We start from the raw sequence: 18242 nt of genomic DNA, 5'->3' as shown, positions 1-18242 counted from the left end.
CAACAATAATGGACATTGTCACATTCAGTTATTTAGTAAGTCCTAGTTTCTCTTGTGGGATTGTTGATGATGTTCAGATGACCAGCAGTGAATGCAACATTTCAAATCAAATCAAATTACTTTGGCTCACTGTTGTGGGTTTTTTGCTTCTTTTTTTTTTTTTTTTTGCACTTGTGGACTGTGAAAGCTAGCCAGATTAATTACTTTCTTGTATTTCCAATCTGGACTTTTGCTGCACCGATACTACTTTTGACAATCCAGTAAGTTCCTCACTGTAGCCTATCCCATTTATAGGCGTTACAAAAAAACAAAACAAAACAAAAACACGTCCCATAACTGTTAACATCTCACAGTAGATGTATATTGTCACCTACATGCAGAGAGAGGGTGGACAAATGCGCTTTTTTTATTTTTTGTATGGCAGTGAGAGAGATAGAAAAGATCTATGAGCCTTCTTCAGTTCAGCATTTAGGTATTTTTACAGTGTGAACACCCTTCAGCTCACTCTGAGGTGTCTATTTCTCAGGTGCAGGGGGCATTAGGACCCTGGGGCAGGGCGGCCTGCTCCTCATTATCCGCTGATTTGACAGCCGAGCAGCGGACAGACAGTCCGGGATGTGAAGGCGAGAGGGAGGCGGCCTGCTGTTTGCCAAAGTTTTGTTTGAAAAAATAAAATAAAATAAGATCTCCTGCTTGTTTGGAAACTAGCAGCAAGTTGACTGCAATGTCTGATAATTACAGCTGCTCCGTTCTCCACCGGCTGATCCTCAGATGGCGTCTGGATTACTGTTCCCGCTGCGCGTCTTTGTAGGCAGAGAGGTCCGGTCCAGCTGGGTCCAGCTTCTGTGGACTGTTCTGTTGTAGACAGCATCAGCTAGTATCCGACGGTGGGTGGACTGTTGGAGGCTGGAGACGCACACGTGTATCCTCCCTCCTCAGCCGTCCAGCCTGCAGCGCCTGCTGGAGAAAAGTTTTTTTGTTTTTTTTTTTTTCTCCTGATTTGGGTTTCACTTGAAACGCGAAGACAGCCAGACAGACGACATGTCGCTGAGCAGAAGTATTGAGTTTGAGCACTTTGAGGAACGAGACAAACCGCACCGGGCACCGAGGACCAGCTCCGTGTCCGGGTCCCAGTCCGGCGGCTCCAGGGGGAACGGTCTGGTGCCCAGCCCGGCGCACAGCGCGCACTGCAGCTTCTACCGCACACGGACCCTGCAGTCCCTCACATCCGAGAAAAAGGCCAGAAAGGTGCGATTCTACCGCAATGGAGACAAATATTTTAAAGGCTTGGTGTACGCAGTGTCCAACGACCGGTTCCGGTCCCTGGATGCTCTGCTCATGGAGCTCACACGGTCGCTGTCGGACAACGTCAATCTTCCTCAGGGGGTCCGGACTTTATACACTCTGGATGGAGGCAGGAAGGTCACCGGCCTGGATGAGTTAGTGGAGGGTAAGACCTGATGATGGAGCTGATAACCTTTTCATGGCACCACATCATGATAGTAATCAGTAACTAATGTGCATGTGTACAATAGATTGCTTTAAACTTCCATTTTGCTTTGAATGTTGGACTAATTGCCTATGCAGATATTCACTATACCCCCAGAAGTTTAAAATGCCACTCAGATCATATTCACATTGGTTAAATATGATGACTATTGAGATTTGATTCACTGTCAGATATAAAAGTTTACTTTGGGCTGCAGGTCTATAGAAGTCCACCCATTTATGTCTGAAGAACACCGGAGGAGAATTGCTGCAGTCACATAATTGAAATTACTGACATAACTCTTCTAACCCAGTGCCATGAATGGAGACCAGCAGACCCCCCCCCCCACTGCAGAGCGGTCAGAGCTTTCTCTTTGTGAGCTCGGTTTCTTCCACATGTTTGTGTGTGTGGTGTTGTTGAGTCTGCTGGCTGTTAAAATCATCTTGATCTCTCCCTTGGCACTTGAAATTGTCCCTCCTAAATCCACTATTTATTTGTTTCACAGTTTATTTGGTTGCAGTATAGCGGTGAATTAACTGATCTTACTGGGAAATGTGATTTAAAGTTTGGGAATTAAGTTTTAACTATCTTCTTAATTAGCTCATTTATTCTGAGGTGCTGGAGGACTGAGAGCCGAAACAAATTTGGTTTTAAAACATTGTCAGAGGCATTTACGCACTGTAGACACAAATGGAGAACCGTAAGTGACCCTTTCACTTTCCTGCTGTGTTGTTCTCCCAGTAGGGACGATGACGTCGCAGAAAGTTAATCTTCATGTTCAATCCAGTCAGTGTCTGTCTGCACTGTCACCTGCCTGCAATCCTCTTTCAGCATGGGGGGGGGGTTACTGCTTGGTCACACATACTCAGGATCCACTGACCTCCCGATGCAGTCTTTGTTCTTCTATACTCATCTATTTTTATCTCCCATCCCTCCAAACCTTTAGTCTCTGTACTCCACTCATTTCCTATGACCCATCCCCTGAGAGTGTGTGGAAGATTTAGGCCAGTGTCTGATCTGAATTCTGTAGCATTTGGCAAACTGAGCAAAAGTTTCTTTTTTTAATTTTTGGTGCATTGACTTGGCCTGGAGCTGACTGATACTGCAACAGATCATTTCGTCTGAAAACCTTTAAAGGGTCAGTTCACCCAAATCTCATAGAAGTTCTTGGACTTGCTTTCTGTAGTTATGTATAAATGTAAGCCATTTATGTTGCACATTCGATTGTTTTTGCTCTACTGTTTATAGTTTTCATTATTTAAAAGAGTTTGCAACTATAATTTCATTAAAAACAGTTGATGGGATGCCCTGAGGATTTGCATGGTTAGATGCTGACATAGCTAAGTGAGAAAATGTTGGTTTATGATTTGATTGTCCTCCGTCAGTCAGTCTCTGTACATCTAGTTTTCACCAAAGCCTCTAAGCTTGAGACCAGAGTGCGGGTGGGCTGCCCACCAGTTTCTTTTCCTTGTCTACTTACACATCCAAAGAGCAAATGAACATTACTGCACAGCTCAGCAGTCTGCCTTCATTGATTGAGGCCTGCTGGGTCTCTTTTGTGTACAAAGCCAATGAAACACCTTCACATGTGTGCCCCTTATGGCTGATGGGATTACTGGGCCAACCAGTCAACCTGAACTGCTGTGCTGGTGGAAAACAACACTGAGAGTTGGTAGATACTGAATCTTTGTACTTGAAAACAGGAGAGGAACTTTAGTTGGAAAGCTTTGCAAGTCAAATGGTTTCTTTACATTAGTTGGTAGAGTTAAACTTTCAGACGAGCATATTCAAATTGGCTGAATAAATAAGACACTCAAGCATTAACAATTAGTATTTTATATTCGCTCTGACATCTTGTTGTAATTATCAACAATGTGGCAACAATGTGACAATATCCTGTCATGAAGCACACGGCACTAATTGAGGAAACCCTCTATGTTCCTCCAATGTGAGTCATTGTTCATAAAGTTCATCAACAAGAAAATGCTGCAAATATAAACTCATGCTGAATTCTTGCAGTTCTGCAGTCAAGAGAAGTGTAAGAAAACAATGGCTTCCTCCAATTCATTACAGCCATTTAGAATAATACACGGCATGTAAAATCTTCATTCAGAGTGCTGCAGAAAAGCTACAAGCTAACCAATATTACCATAATCTTTGTCCCAGCAGTAGTATTATTGTACCTGGCAACAGAACACTAAGACAGTTCCCTGATGTGCCCCTGATTTAGATTTAAACTAACCAAAATATTAGGTAAATGAATTTTTAATTGTCTTTATGAAAACACTGGTGGTGTTTTGTTTTGTTTAGTTTTTTTCATTCCAGTTAAGATTTTGTCATCTTTGCCTAAAGACAGTTTAACCCATGGTGTTTTTAATTATCTTTGACTACTAACTTATGAATATTTTTAAATGTCTAATTTGACGTTGCTCCAGGCTAAAACTATGATGCGTTTCCAAGTGATTCTTGGTGGATAAATAAGGCTGTGGTCCTGTGCATCACTGTAGTGCTAGACCTTGATGTTTTATAATTTCTCTGTGATCTGTAAAACACAATAAATGGAGTCTCGTGGATAGATGAACAAGTAAAATATTGACAATTTGAAATTGTTGCTTAGTGATGTGATGTGAACTGTTTGTCTGCAGAGAAATTTGCACTGGGCTGATCATACGAGTCAACCCCAAAATAAAAATCTAAAAATATCAACGGATCATGGAGCCACTTTGTCCATTTACTAACGTTGGTTTGGTTTTGTGCTGATGGCAGCTGTGTGATTGGCGCTGTTAAAGCTGGTGGACTGGTTAGACAGATCTGTTAAGACTGACCTCATCTGGTGTCCACATGAGGACGACAGCCGATGGAGGGTGGCTGAAATATCCTTCACATCAAAAGAGAGGTTGCACCTGAGATCCCTGCACTCCAGGGAATACACTTGTCACCAGTCATCATCTGAGGGCATCTTGGTGTTCAGTCATTTTTGAAAATGACTGAATACGGCCCAGTTATGTTTTGTGTTAGTTGTCAGCCATAGCTCAGTCCCTTCAGCTGTGTCCTAGCCTTTTAATTAGCCTTTGGTTAATTGCAGGCTTAATAAAGCCAGGTATCGTGGGACTCGCTGTCTCATATGGCTTTCTTACACGGTGGTTTGATTCTTTTGGCTTGACACATATCCAGCAACCAAAAACTTCAGAGACTGTTTTTTTGGATTTTATTTTATTTATTTATTTTGTATTACTCAAATTAACTTAGCCAAACACAGTGAATATGTTCTGATTACAAGTATTTTTATTGTGCAGGGTTATAGGATTATATTACATGGTGCCTTTAAACTATCATGCCTGTTTTGTTTTGTTTTTTTTTTTATCATGATAACAAGTTTCTTTTTGCAGAAAGCTTTAATTCTCCGTGTGTGGACTCCTCATTGAGAAAGGGTTGACTGTATGTGAGGGGAAAACATTTCCTCACTCTCTCGCTCTTACTCGGAGTGGAACAGAACGAGATTGAGAAACAAAAGTTTCTCATCCAACACAAAAGCCTTCAAAACAATCGCCAGACATTCCTGCCGTGGTTTTCATTGCTCGGCCAAGCTCGTGTACTTGTCACATGACTCAGTTCTTTAGGGGAAACGTTTGCATGTTAACAGTTTGAATGGAATGCTGGCAGATAAAACAAAATGCTTTGTTTTGGAGGGAAGCCAGTGCAGCAGCTCAACAGCTAAAAGGGAGAGAGGACTTTTTATATGCTGGCCTGGCCTCTCAATGTGCCTTTTTGTCTCAGCTGAGGAATGTTAACTCTTTCTTGTTCATGTTAATGGATCATAGAAGCAGCATTTAATGGTTCATATCATACATGCGAGGTGGATACAGAGGCCTTTCATATTTCACTTCAAATGTATTTCTTATTAAAATGTGGAAATGGTTTCTGAGATATTCCACTTGTCTTGATTTTCCTCTCCCCTGACTAATTTTCTGCTGCAGGTGAGAGTTACGTCTGTGCCTCCAATGAGCCCTTCCGACGTGTGGACTACACCAAGAACATTAACCCCAACTGGTCAGTGGGCATCAAGACCGGCACATCGCGCTCCCTCTCCTCTCTCATCCCCCTGAAGAGCGAGCTGCAGCGGGAAGTGAAGGACTTCATCAAACCAAAGCTGGTCACAGTCATCCGCAGTGGAGTCAAACCTCGCAAGGCGGTCCGGATACTGCTCAACAAGAAGACAGCGCACTCCTTTGAGCAGGTGCTTACTGACATCACGGATGCTATCAAGTTGGACTCTGGAGCTGTCAGGAGACTGTACACTTTGGAAGGCAAACAGGTGAGTCCGTTCACCAGTTGGAGGGCGTTAACTTCATGGACAACGTGCATATGAAAACCAGATGGCACTGCAAAGCTGAGCTTTTCAGCCGATGGTTTTATCTCCCAAACTGCTGTGATTGATGGGCTTCAGCTCTGTCAGCAGTGTAGCTAATTACACCCCCTTTAATCATCCATGCTTAATAACACGCCACAATAATTTCAACAAGGCACTAACAAATACACTTTAGAGTTCAGGCCTTATGCCATATCCATCTGTACAGACTCCTCCCCTCTTCAGCCACCACTGTTAAGTCATTTCAGATGGTTGTTGCTATAATCCCATCCATGTGGGACACATATACCATTGTAACGTTCCCATTTGAAACTCTCAATGAGCCTCACTGGGAGGTTGGACTGAACACATGGTGCTCCTCATTGAAAAGATTTATATTGTTACCTCATCTGGGAGAAGCCTTCCATGATAATTATTAATTACATAATTTAAGTCACCTCGCAGAATTAATAAATTCGAACGGGTGAGTCGAATTAAAGGGAATGGCACTACATCTTATGACAGATATAGAGAATAAAGCATCTTAGAAGTAATCTAATTTAAAAATCTATAAAATGTCAGGAAAATGCAAGTGAACACAATATAAAATGTAATGAACAAATTGGAAGCCCAACAAGAGTCTGAATGAGAAGGTTTGGCCACATTATATCTGGAGTATCTTTAGAGTTGAATGGTGGTTATAAGTCTGTGCAAACACAGAAACTCATTTTTTGTCTACAGTCCAATTTTAAAATCTTACAAGGTAAGGTGAAGGTTTGAGAGCAGAGATAAATACACTAATGTTATTTTCACCACTTTGAAAAGTCTAACAAAAATTCTAAAAGAGAGTTCTGGTTACTGACAGACCGAGGTTTAAGTTGACATTGATTATGTTTGGCAACTGCCTATCAAATGCCTGAATGACTTTTTAAATCTAAAGTAAGAATTATAAATTGGTCCCACATAGCCTGGTAATCTTGGTTATAATCAATTCTGGAACAACTGAAACATATTAAGAAAATCATTACCGATAATTTCAATTTAATTTTAGTTTAATAATCGCCTCATTTAGGACTTCACTGGACTTGCAGGGTCTGATTGACAGATTGTCTTGTGCACTGCCAGTGCAGCAGTGAAAACAGCGTTTATGGTAATGACAAATGGCAATGATGTGGCCACTGAATTGTGCTTTCACTGGAGTCTAAACTGTCGGAGACTGAAATCAACTGTTTATGTCTTTTGGTTACTTCTGTGGTTTATTTGATGGTAATGTATTTTGCTATGCCTCACGACAAACACAGCTGTGACTGATCAAATAATGTATTTACTCATAAAATCCAGAAATAGCAGTTGACTGGAAAGAACTTTTGTATCCTTGACTATAGCATTGTTGCTTTTACTTCAGAGCGCCAACACTCTTTAATTTCTATTGGCAGTAACCTTCGTATATTTAAAGGGACACCTCCCCTGATATAAAGGTGCTAATTATTAATAAATTAATGTTATTTGATGGTTATGTCCAAGATTATATAATCAGCATGGAAGTGCTGGGAGAGAGATTAGTCCAGAGACATAAAAAAAATAAAAATAAAAAACTGCATCTCCTCAGTGATAGTTACAATTTACATGGAGCTTAGAGAGTGACAGTTAAAAGTGAAAACCAAAGCAGCTGATGTTTGAGCAGACATTCTGGACCGGACAGTCCAGACAAATGACTCATGAGAATAGTGATCCTTATCACCTCTGACAGAGCCAGCCCAGAATCCTTTGTGTGTTGTAATGGCTTTGTAAAGCCTTGCTGTGTGCCTGTGAGACTGTGAGGGTGGTGCAAAAAGTTCCCAGCCAAGCAATGCCTTCATTTTGGCACTCTGTAGCTTTGTGTAAAAATTATTAATACACTCCAGTCTGGCTTTAAACAGTGAATCAACGGGGCAGAATACAACTGCTCTCCCTCTGTTGAAACTTGTGAAGAATGTCTTTGTGGCTAAATGCCAATCAGTATGTCACAGCAGGTGTTTCCATCAGTTGTCATAAATGAAACACCAGCTGGGAAGTAGCTGAATGGGGTGTGGCCAAAGTGAGGTGATTTGAAGTATGAACCCAAAAAAGCTGGAGATTAGAACTAGCAGGGTTGGAAGGGTTAGCTGTGGCTTCATATACTCAGGATGTCAGGGTTGGAAATGTTCAAAAAGTTGGTGCTGAGAAGGAATAATGCATCATTCACAGCTGCACGTATTAATGCTTCACGCATGAATTTAGTTCAATCCTCTGCTCTGATAGTGTGATGCTGAGCTCTGGGGAGGTTCAATGGACGTGAGCCACGCAGGCGTTGTTACACGCAGTATTAGATTCTGTGGACCGCATCCACAATGTGCTGACCCACTCTGCCTTACAAACTATCTGTGTACTTACTGATGTTGACAAGTGATGCTTTTACCAGTCATTTGAAGAGAGAGGAGGCTGTCACAACGTTAAAGTGTGACGGCACACACACTCAGGCATCCACAGTTGGCTGGAGTCCGGCATGGACTTTTTGAAGGGAGTGAAACCAAAACTGAAAGCCGCACAGTTGTTACAGAGGAGTGTCTGAGTGTCAATGTCACACAAACCACACCGCTGCTTTTTTGTTAAAACCCATTCTAAATATTGGTAAGCTATTATTTGACCCCACAAACGAGCCTTGAAAAGGTCATTTGTGTGTGTGGAAATTTGTGTTTGAGTGTGCTAACCAAAGCTGTACAGAAGCAACTCTTCATTTGGGAGTTGTGTTTCATGAATTAAAGTCATATATTCCCGCCTACATTTCAGTTTTGCCCATGAATAAACAGTTAAGGCGCTATGTGGCAATGAAGAAGACCACATAACAAAGTTATTCATCATTAAATGCTTGCACACTCACTTGGCAGTTTATTAAGTCCATCTTGTAAGTAGTAAAAAATAAAGTCATAAATCTTTTTTTAGGTGCTAGTGCATAATGGTCTATATTGTCTTTGTGTTACTGACTGTCATTTTAACCAGTTTGAACAAACCAGCACAGTCTATAAAAAGCCTTTTTTTTTTTTTTTAAGCTCTCCACACACACACACACACACACTCGCACCTACAGTCCAAATGCCTTCCAGCAGCAGCATACCATCTGCTCCTCCAAAATCAAATCACAGGGTCTCAGCTACCCGGTTTGTGATCTTGCCCCCCTCCTGCTGATGCGCATGCACACAGATGCCCCCCCACTGGAGCCCTGACCACCACCAGATAATTAGACTTATAAACTGGAAGGGAGGGTTAAAGTGCAGCTGTCAGGTGTGAGCTTGTTTGCTCGTGAATGTGTTCATAGATGTTGATGTGTGAGTGAGCGTCTTTACACAGAACATCTCTGTCCACTCTCCTTCCTCAGTTCAAAGCTGCTCCTCTGTCTGAATCTTAATTGTAGACCTCAGTTATCAGGGCCAGCAGAATCAGCTGCTGCTTTTGGGAGAAAATCCCTATTTTACATCTCAAAGCTGTCTGGGCAGGCGGAAAATAACATCTCCCCATTTTTCATTGTTTAATCGGAGTATTCATTCTTTTGGCACACGGTTAGGAGTCCAGTACTTGCTAGATTCCCTTTCTTTATGTAGAACATATTCAGGACTGATACAAAAGACAAAGAGTGGAGGCCTGGTTGTTTCAAAAGAAACCCAGTGTAAGCAGTGAATTGGTTTTAGATACTATATTTGAGCAGCTGACAAAATGTATTTATTTAAAATGAAAATTTGAATCTACAGCATTTTCTATGTATTTTACACATTTCCTAAATTACTACAGCACTGAGATGGCCACATTGTGCCATTTATGCAGCCTTGGTTTTTGTTGAATTCAAAATGAGTAGCTGGCTGACATTAAGGGGAGGGTGTTGTGTTTGATGATATTGGCACAGATATAGTGTTGCACTCGGTCGCCCCTGTGAGAAGTGTCAATAATTGTGTAGTGAAGAGAGAAAGGCAACTATACGAACAAATGAGCTGTTGACTTTAATTAAATAATCCACACAAACTTGGAAAATATATTAAGGGAACATGCTGTAGATGACCTACTCAAGAAAACATAGATTCAGTGAACAGACGGAGGATGAATTACTGTGTAGTCGCCTTTCCTGTCACACCAAAGCAATTTGGGGGAGAAACTAAATCCAGTCCGGGCTTTTTCCTGCCTTTGCCTCCACAGAGCCATCAGCCCCCTGGCAATGTGATACATAATAGGTGACAGCCAGCTATTAAAACATTAGTGATCAATATGGCACACAGCAATAACTGAATATCCCATTTTTCCATGGATACTTACTCAGTGGGTAGGGTGAGTGAGTGATCGGTCCTTGAAGCCTGCACATATCATTTGACATTGACAACGGCTGAGGGAAAAATCTAACTTTCCATCTTTGATACAAACATTGCAAATTCATAATGTATTAACTGTATTTAAGTGCAAAAAGAAACTTGTTGATTCAAAAATGTTTTAATCGTGGTGAGATTGTTCTTGAAAGCCCCCCAGTCTTGGAAACTCTGCCATTTAGACTTAACTCTATTATTTAGTAGCAGATTAACGGATGTAGGCCTCCTGAGCAAACATTTAGCAGTTTTAATTTTCTGAGGTCTGCGTATAACTGCTGAGATAAGCACTAAGTATAAATTTGTTTCCTTGCTACGTCTCAGTCCTACAAATTCAAATCATTGTAACATAAGGACTTTTGACCACATAACCATAGTTCTGCCTGTCATACATTCAAATAAAAAAAACAAAAAAAACAACTTGATTTGTCCCCAGGGGGCAATTGAAGGGAATACACAGTAGTGTAATACACAGGGCAAGATTAGTGCAAAAATACAAGTGTTACTTGCAAGAGAAATACACAATAAACACAGGTATGTGCAATAGATATAAAACTGTCCAGAGCTGACTCTTAAAAGTCTAAGGTGGGGGGGGGGGGGGGGGGGGGGGGGGGGGCATCCTGAGGGGAGTCAAACTCTCCAGGCGGTTTCACTTCTGGAGGCTGATGGAGCGGAACCAGAAAATTATGGAGAATGTGGAGATGCTCCTCATGAAGGAGTAATAGAAAGTGAGCAGGATGTTTTTGCTGACTCCAAACGAATTGCGTTTCCTTAGGAGATACTGCTGCTGGGGACATTTTCTGAGGATCTCTTCCGTGTTAGAATACATATAATACAATACATTTCCAACAGCAGTGGAAATGTATTAGATGGAAAAACTGTGCTGCACTGGAAGCAACATGTATACCAGTGTGTATGGGGGGAACCCCCCCCCCCCACAAAAGTCCTCAACTTCATTTGCCTTTCACAATCCTTTTCACTCAGTGATGTTATCAGGATGACAGCCAGTCTGCCCATTAACTGGGGGCTGGAAACAGACCTGTGCCGTTCAGACTGCTGAGCTGTAAGGGCTGAAGGCTCGTCTCTCTGAGAATCTTTCAAAATCTTTTCGAGTACACAAAACAAGCAGATGAACGGGAGCCAGAGGCAATTTAAGCTTCTCTTGTTTATGTACATCTTTCGAGTGGTTAATTGGATGTATTGTATCTTCAGTAATAAATTGAAGAGACAGTTCTTCATATCTACGCAATGCTAGTTTAAGAAGGAATTAATTTTAATTTGATGAATTTAATTAGATTTTTTTCTTTTTTTCTCGTTCCCAATCTTTTATTAAGTGAGTGAAAGAGAGGTTTTAAATTGGATTCAGTGAGTTCAACAACAGATGAAGGTCACATACAGGTCTGAGTAACGCAGCAGTTTCATGCACTCTCAAAGAATGTGACACCATGATGTGAGTCAGCAGCAGGGAGTGGCACTGGGCAAAACTCTGACTTAAAACTGAAGACTGCATCTAAAAATGCTCTTAAAATACCTATTTTCTGTAGTTTGGACTGGAGAACAGGCGGTACAGTCATGTGCACGTGTGACATTCCTCCTGTGTGACCAAGCACTGATTGCTGAGTCATCTGCTCTAGCTATTCACTTAGAATAAACCACATGAGTAACTCTTATTTACTAAAAAACAACCCAACACATTTTTTAGATAATTAAAAATGTATTAATACCAAATAAAGACAAAGACCGATGCAGAAATGAAACTGTAGTATCATGGCTGTTACCAGCTCAGGCAGTGCCCTTCCATTGCCTATGATGCGCTTCATAACGATTGAAAGACATTTCGTTAAAGTTGTCCTTTGCATGTTTGTGTAAACGATTATTAAAGGAAACTGGAGACTTCAGCACCACATACAGTAGAGGCGCTTAGAAAAGTGATGAATATTAAAAAAGAGAATGTTGCTGACTTTTGGGGGCAGTGTAAATCGGAGGTGGGTGTTGGGTTGCGTGACACTGATGTGTCATGGCACCACCTCAAATGACATACTCCTAATGATGATGGCCCCATTACCAGCCCACGCAGGGCAGGCCATGTGTCAGCACAGCCGTGCTGCTCTCACATAAAGGGTTTCCATTTCTTAACAAGTTCTTCTAGCCTTGGTATCTTGTTGAAGGTGATGGCATTATTTGCGTAGCCTATCTGGAAGGACGGTGAGGCCTGCCGGAAGTAATACCCAGATTGGTACCACTGTCTCCCTCTCTTGACTAGCTAGGGGTGAGGCCGCACAACGGCTCCATGTGATTGTCAGGCTTGAGCCGTTTTCAGGGCCAAGTCTGGATTAAACACAGCCATTTAGGTCAACAACCATGAAATTTGCATGCCCACCTATTGTTGTGACTGTCATTAACATAGAGCGCCATCTGACGCCAGTGCCCCGACCATCCAGCATTATTCACAGTCACGTCCAGTGATATGCTTTTGTTTATTTTCTGCATATGCAGTGTATTATACAGTTTTCACTATCAATAACATGTCTGTTCTCCACATATACTGTAGGAGCAGCCTTTCCTCTGTTTGCTGATCAAAATTGAGGGTAAAATTGGGGTGCCTTGTGTTGTAAAGATCAGTATCTGGAGAGTGAAAATATAAATGCTTCATTTTTAACTTTGACATGAATAAACGTGACTTGACTTTCGCAATAAAAGCCTGGCAGTCAGATATGGAATCAGAGAAAGTCAAAAAAGATCAGGAACATCTGGCAAGAACCGCCTTGGCATTACGGCAAATTACACCAAGGCATTTTGGCCTTTAGAAGAATGGGCCTGCAAATCCAGAGCCCCTCTTTCTTGCCCCAGCAGATGGCTTTTACTCACAACCATTCAGGCAAACCGCACCGATGCTTTCTATTAGCCAAGGTGAAAAAATCAGACGTACTTCATTCTATCTATAAAGCACACACGTCTGTTTTCACAAGTGCTGGCATGAGCCCTGCACTGACAGACAGGAAAACAAAAAGGCGGCAGACGACAGAGAGCCGGGGGTGTTAGGGGGGCACGGGGCTGTCTGCTGTGCAGAGCGTGTGGAGGCTACAGAAAGGGGAGGGCGTCCATTGTGTGCTGTGTGATCTCAAGCGCTTGCTCTGTTTTGTTTAGTTTTGTTTGTCCACGGCTGGCTCTCCTCCATTCTTTGCAGCAGGCCTTTCACTCTCCCAGCAGGACAGTTGACATCATGATATGGCTAGGCTGCACTTGAGCCCACACACCATTGTTTGTCTGCTTGAGTTTAATCATCCAAGCAAACCCCATTAGCCTCAGCAATATTTGGCATAATAATGCAAGGAATATTTTTATACAGGGCGGCCTGTGATATTTATTTAAATTATCTTAACAACCGTAGTGTGTATCTGATGTTGACATGGAAGCTTCCTTTGGACATCTCCTCTCTTTGTTGTCTCGAGGTGTAACTCTTGGTTTGTCAGCTTTGATTGAGACAGTTTGTAATTTTCTTTTAATTTGAATGTAACACAACCTTGAGAAACTAGATACACTAAGAGACATTAGTGCAGACGTTTGGGGACTTTTGCTGGAGCTGCAATATTGTATTTTCAGTGTTTATTGCCTAGTGGCTCTTGTAAGTCAAGTGCTTTGTAAGTTTTTAATTGGAAATTGGACCCCTAAACTTTATGTTAATTGGAAACAAAAACAAACATTCTATGCATCTCTTGTGGATCTGGTTAAGCCTCAGCAATTCTACAAGTCTCCCTTTCTAAATAAGTAAGTTGATCTACTGAGGCTCATTTTGGAGAAAGGTTGTGTGTGCATGTTTTGCCTTTACTCCCACTCTGTTCATTCCTCCTTTACAGTTCAAATATAAAATGCTCAGCACTCATGTACATTCAGACTCCCTGAGGTTGTGTGCTGTAACGTTTCTGTCTCTGAGTGTGACTGTGACTTGGAAGAGAAGGAGAGAGAGAGGCAGACAGCTGTGTAATGTGTGATAGGCCAACCCGCCACAAGCTGATGTGAAGAAGAGTTCACCACGCTTCCTTCGGTCTGAGGCCCAGTTTTGTTCTGTGGTGCCGTCACTGTCTCCTGATAAAATATCCTTCATATATTAATGGCATCTGTACCTTCTTCAGACAATAGTTTCTTGGTCATTTTACATCTGTATGGTTGCTGCTGAATGTTTTAGGGATTTAAAGAAACTTGAATAAAAGCGAAAGCCAGTGTGGCTAATTTAGTGAATCCACAGGACGAGTTAATGACATGCTGGGATTTCTCTGTGCTTTCGTGGCTGGGCCTCTGCTGCCACCTTGTCTTAGTTGTTACACGTCCCTCCGATTTACTGAATCCAATCCAATCCAGAGGAACCAAACATCTCAGGAAGGAACCTCTATCTGTGACTTAATAACCTGGTTGGCTCGAGTTTAAGAATTACCCTGAAAAACTTAATAGGCATCTAACTACACAAGACAGTTCTAGGTGTCAAAGGTTGTGTAAAGAATGCATGTGTCGCTGTTACTGTATGACAGGAGCAGTGTGTAGACCGACTTTCCCCAACACCAAAGGTTCAGAGGTTAGATCTCTTATTTTCTTCTTTCCCCGAGGACTCCACCCACCTTATCTGGCTCAGGGTGATGAGCTGCATGCAGCTGATTATATCTAATGATTACTGTGATCATTCTGTCAGCCATTCTGTCTCTTCTCCAGCCATTTGCCGTTTTTCTCCACTGCCCTGAATACTCAGCTCCTGTCTGCCGTTGTGTGGCAATTGTATTTAGAACAAAGCCTCGATTTAAGCAAAGTGATGGCTGTTTCACCCGTAAGACCTACATGCAGTGATTGAGTATATTTTCTCAGTATATGTTCTGGGTTTGTTTCCAGGCCTTGAATGTCAACTTGTCTTATTGCACATGTTCAAACCGGCTTGTTTTTCATACTACACTTCCTGTGCTGATTTTGAGCAAAGGTAAAGGTTTGGAAACAGACTCCTTTCCTTGATATGTTAGTACACTTTAAGCCCTTGGCCTGTATTTTCTCTGTTGCCAAGCTAAGCGGGGCAGAAAGGACAGCAGGCGAGATGAAGGGCACAGACGGATGGCGAGAGCAAGAAAAAGTCAGACATCTGAGGAGGAGGGGGGGTCGCATCAGGGAGGACAAACTTCAGTTTACCCTCAAGACACATCACCCAGCCAATACAAAGCCCCGCACAACAGTTCACTTCACTGATTGGCTGCGACAGGCCCTAGCAGGACAGTGCTGACAATGGAGGGCCATTGGCTGTTCATCCTGGCAAGTGGTGACACGAGCAGAGAGAGACACGGGCAATGCAGTCTGACATTCATACACTCTTTTAGTCTGGGCCAAACAATATTCTGTAGAGATTGAATCCATGTTTGCACCGTGTTTTATGTATTCTGCATGTTGCACAAGCTTTCTGGCCTGTGTTTAAAAAAAAAACACCAGTATTAGCAAAACCTTTCAAACACATAGATTTGCCTTTTACTGCTTTTCGTTAAAAGATCCCCAACAAGACAAATTTAATTGATGTGCAAGATAAGTGGATGTTTTAGTTTGGCACTGAGACTCTAGAACTGCAGGACACAGAGGAGATGGAGGAAGGGGTGGAGGGGTGGGGAGGATGGGGGGGTGAAATCAATCTGCTTTAGCTACAGCAGCTGGAAAAATCTAATCATAACCGACACTGGTGACATTGTAACCGAGGGCAGAATATAATAACCACCTCATCTTCATGAATATCACTGAATGTGACTGGTGGTTGGATAATGTCAGTGTAAGTACTCAAAGCCAGCATGTGCAGGACTTTCCTGTTATTTCAACACGTGCGTGGTCAGAAGTGTATAATTTAGTTCAACTTAAAACCACACAGTGGTTACAAGTACAACAAAGGGGCAGACACTCTGCATTGCTCTAATACATCACTGCAAACATCACCAGAAGACGGCAAAAGCCAAATTTGTCACTGCTGTCGTGTGCCACTGTTGGCGATGAACCCTGAGAAAATGTTCCCCTCTCATCTGCAGCTCTCCCCTGCACTCACAGCTGAACAGTTTCAGCTCAGTGTTCAGATGTCCGACCCACAACGCAACTGTTGTCGTTCGCTGTCACTGCACTCATTGTGTGTGTTTCAGCAGCGACAGGCAACTATTTTGGTAGAAAAATCCTGAAATCCTGCCAGATGATGGCCGACTGATATGCATATGTTAGTCTGAACAAGTTAACATTAGCCATTATTATATCGCTGTTAAGATAACAAAAAAAATGTCAGCACAACTCACTGGGCCTGATGTCTTTGTCTTGAGGTGTTTTCTAGCCAGGAAACGGCTCTGTTAGCAATAAAACATTTACCAAGAAGCACATTAGATCTTGTTTGTTTTTTTTGTTTTTTTTCCTTGCGAAAAGGATTTAAAACATCTCAGATATGTCACATTACTTCTTCCTCACATCCATCATGCAAATAAACACATCTCCCAAAATGTTGGATGTTATCTTTTACGATGTCTCCAAGGAGCCTATGACGGCTGATGTCGTCACAGTTATTGATGTCCCCGCTGGGGGACAGTGTTCACCGTGTTGCTGTCTCACGTTGCCCTTAATCAAATGTCCAGAGAGCTCCGTCCAATGAAAAATATCACATCAGAGAAATCAGCATTATTATCTGATATCCGTATATAACAGCCACTCACTGACATAACTTACATCAGACTGTTCGCTGTGGGCTGTTGCCATGGTGATTCTAATATCCGTGCCCTGACAGTATGGCGTTAGAAGGAGCTGCCAAAAATCCAGAGTGAGCACTCATCTAAAGAAAGACATTCACTCCATAGATGTCAAACCATTCATATTTATCGTCTCACACACACATACTACTTCTGTACTGTTCTCCTGGCAGGTTATTTGTGTTGTTTAGTAGCCGTTTAGCTTTTCTGGACTACTAGTTACTGTATAACCCACCCTGCACACACACACACACACACACACACACACACACACACACACACACACACACACACACACACACACACTCGCCCCCACTGTGTCAGGCCTCAATCTCCCCCAGAGGATCCATCTGCCCATAATCTTCAGCCATACTGTACTTCCCCTCTTATTGCAGGTCCGTGTGTGTGTGTGTGTGTGTGTGTGTGTGTGTGTGCGTGCACATAAGAGATGTCTGCCAATGTGTGGGTGCCCTTGCATGTGATGGGGGGTGGGATAATGACCGGATCTTTTCCTTCTCCGTCTTCCTACATGTCCACCTACAGCAACAGAAGGATAATCTGTGTGTGGGTGGGCAGAACTTATTGTAGTATAAAAGTACCTTCTCTTTCCATCTCCAGCAGTGGGTGGTGGGTGTAAAGGGAAAAAGTGCTGGGAGCTACGGTGAAAATGACGATTACAGACTGAGACAGGGCAGAAAAAGCGAGACAAATGACCCTGTGGCACCAACGCTAACTGTACAGTTTCCCCCCGATGATTCTGCGTTGATTCTGCAGCTTATTCTGTGTCTCTCATGTAACACATGCATCACCCAAACTTATCTTAACTGGTTTCAGGTAAATACTGCGGTTACTCGTGTTCAGCGGAAACATGTCCTTGAAATGCCTTGATGATGATGATGAATGATCAACGTGAGCTAACTCAATCATCCACGCCTTACATGTGAAATGAATAACTTGCAATTACATTTTACTTGATCATATTGAATTTGTGCAAGATATCTATATTGGACTTTTTGTTGTATCGCATTTAGTCCATGGCTGAAGTTAAGTTACAGTACTGCTCAGAGACAAAGATATAAAATATGTTTAAAACATTAGACCTTTTTATTTTGTTGTAAAGGTTTCTCTGCCGTATCTGCAATCAATTGACCTCTCCTTTCTCCTTCCGGTTCCTCCTCTAGATAACTTGCCTGCAGGACTTCTTTGGGGAGGATGATGTGTTTATAGCATGCGGCCCAGAGAAGTACCGCTATGCCCAGGATGACTTTGTGTTGGATCACAGCGGTAAGGCTTCCACAGCTTTTATG

At 42.3% G+C, this 18242-nt stretch overlaps 1 protein-coding gene across 4 annotated transcripts in view; it reads left to right on the top strand.

Annotated features, from left to right (window-relative positions):
• Window positions 1-623: 623 nt before the first annotated feature.
• The window catches only part of dclk2a (doublecortin-like kinase 2a), a 31392-nt gene continuing 13773 nt past the window's right edge, over window positions 624-18242 (top strand). For 3 of the 4 annotated variants that reach the window (XR_003840712.1, XM_029501177.1, XM_029501167.1), the window contains exons 1-3: window positions 624-1450; window positions 5467-5804; window positions 18117-18219. Coding sequence is in view for 3 of the 4 variants with exons in the window: in XM_029501177.1 (XP_029357037.1) it covers window positions 1042-1450; window positions 5467-5804; window positions 18117-18219 (850 nt within the window). In the remaining variant the exon portion in view is untranslated. Of the gene's footprint in view, window positions 1451-5225; window positions 5346-5466; window positions 5805-18116; window positions 18220-18242 lie in introns of those variants that run through there. The other variant, XM_029501186.1, reaches the window with a different exon arrangement.

This window comes from Echeneis naucrates, chromosome 1 (assembly GCF_900963305.1).
Source record: "Echeneis naucrates chromosome 1, fEcheNa1.1, whole genome shotgun sequence".
NCBI classification, from domain to species: domain Eukaryota; kingdom Metazoa; phylum Chordata; class Actinopteri; order Carangiformes; family Echeneidae; genus Echeneis; species Echeneis naucrates.
The sequence above is the reverse complement of the archived record's forward strand: the minus strand, read 5'-3'. Positions and strand labels throughout refer to the sequence as shown.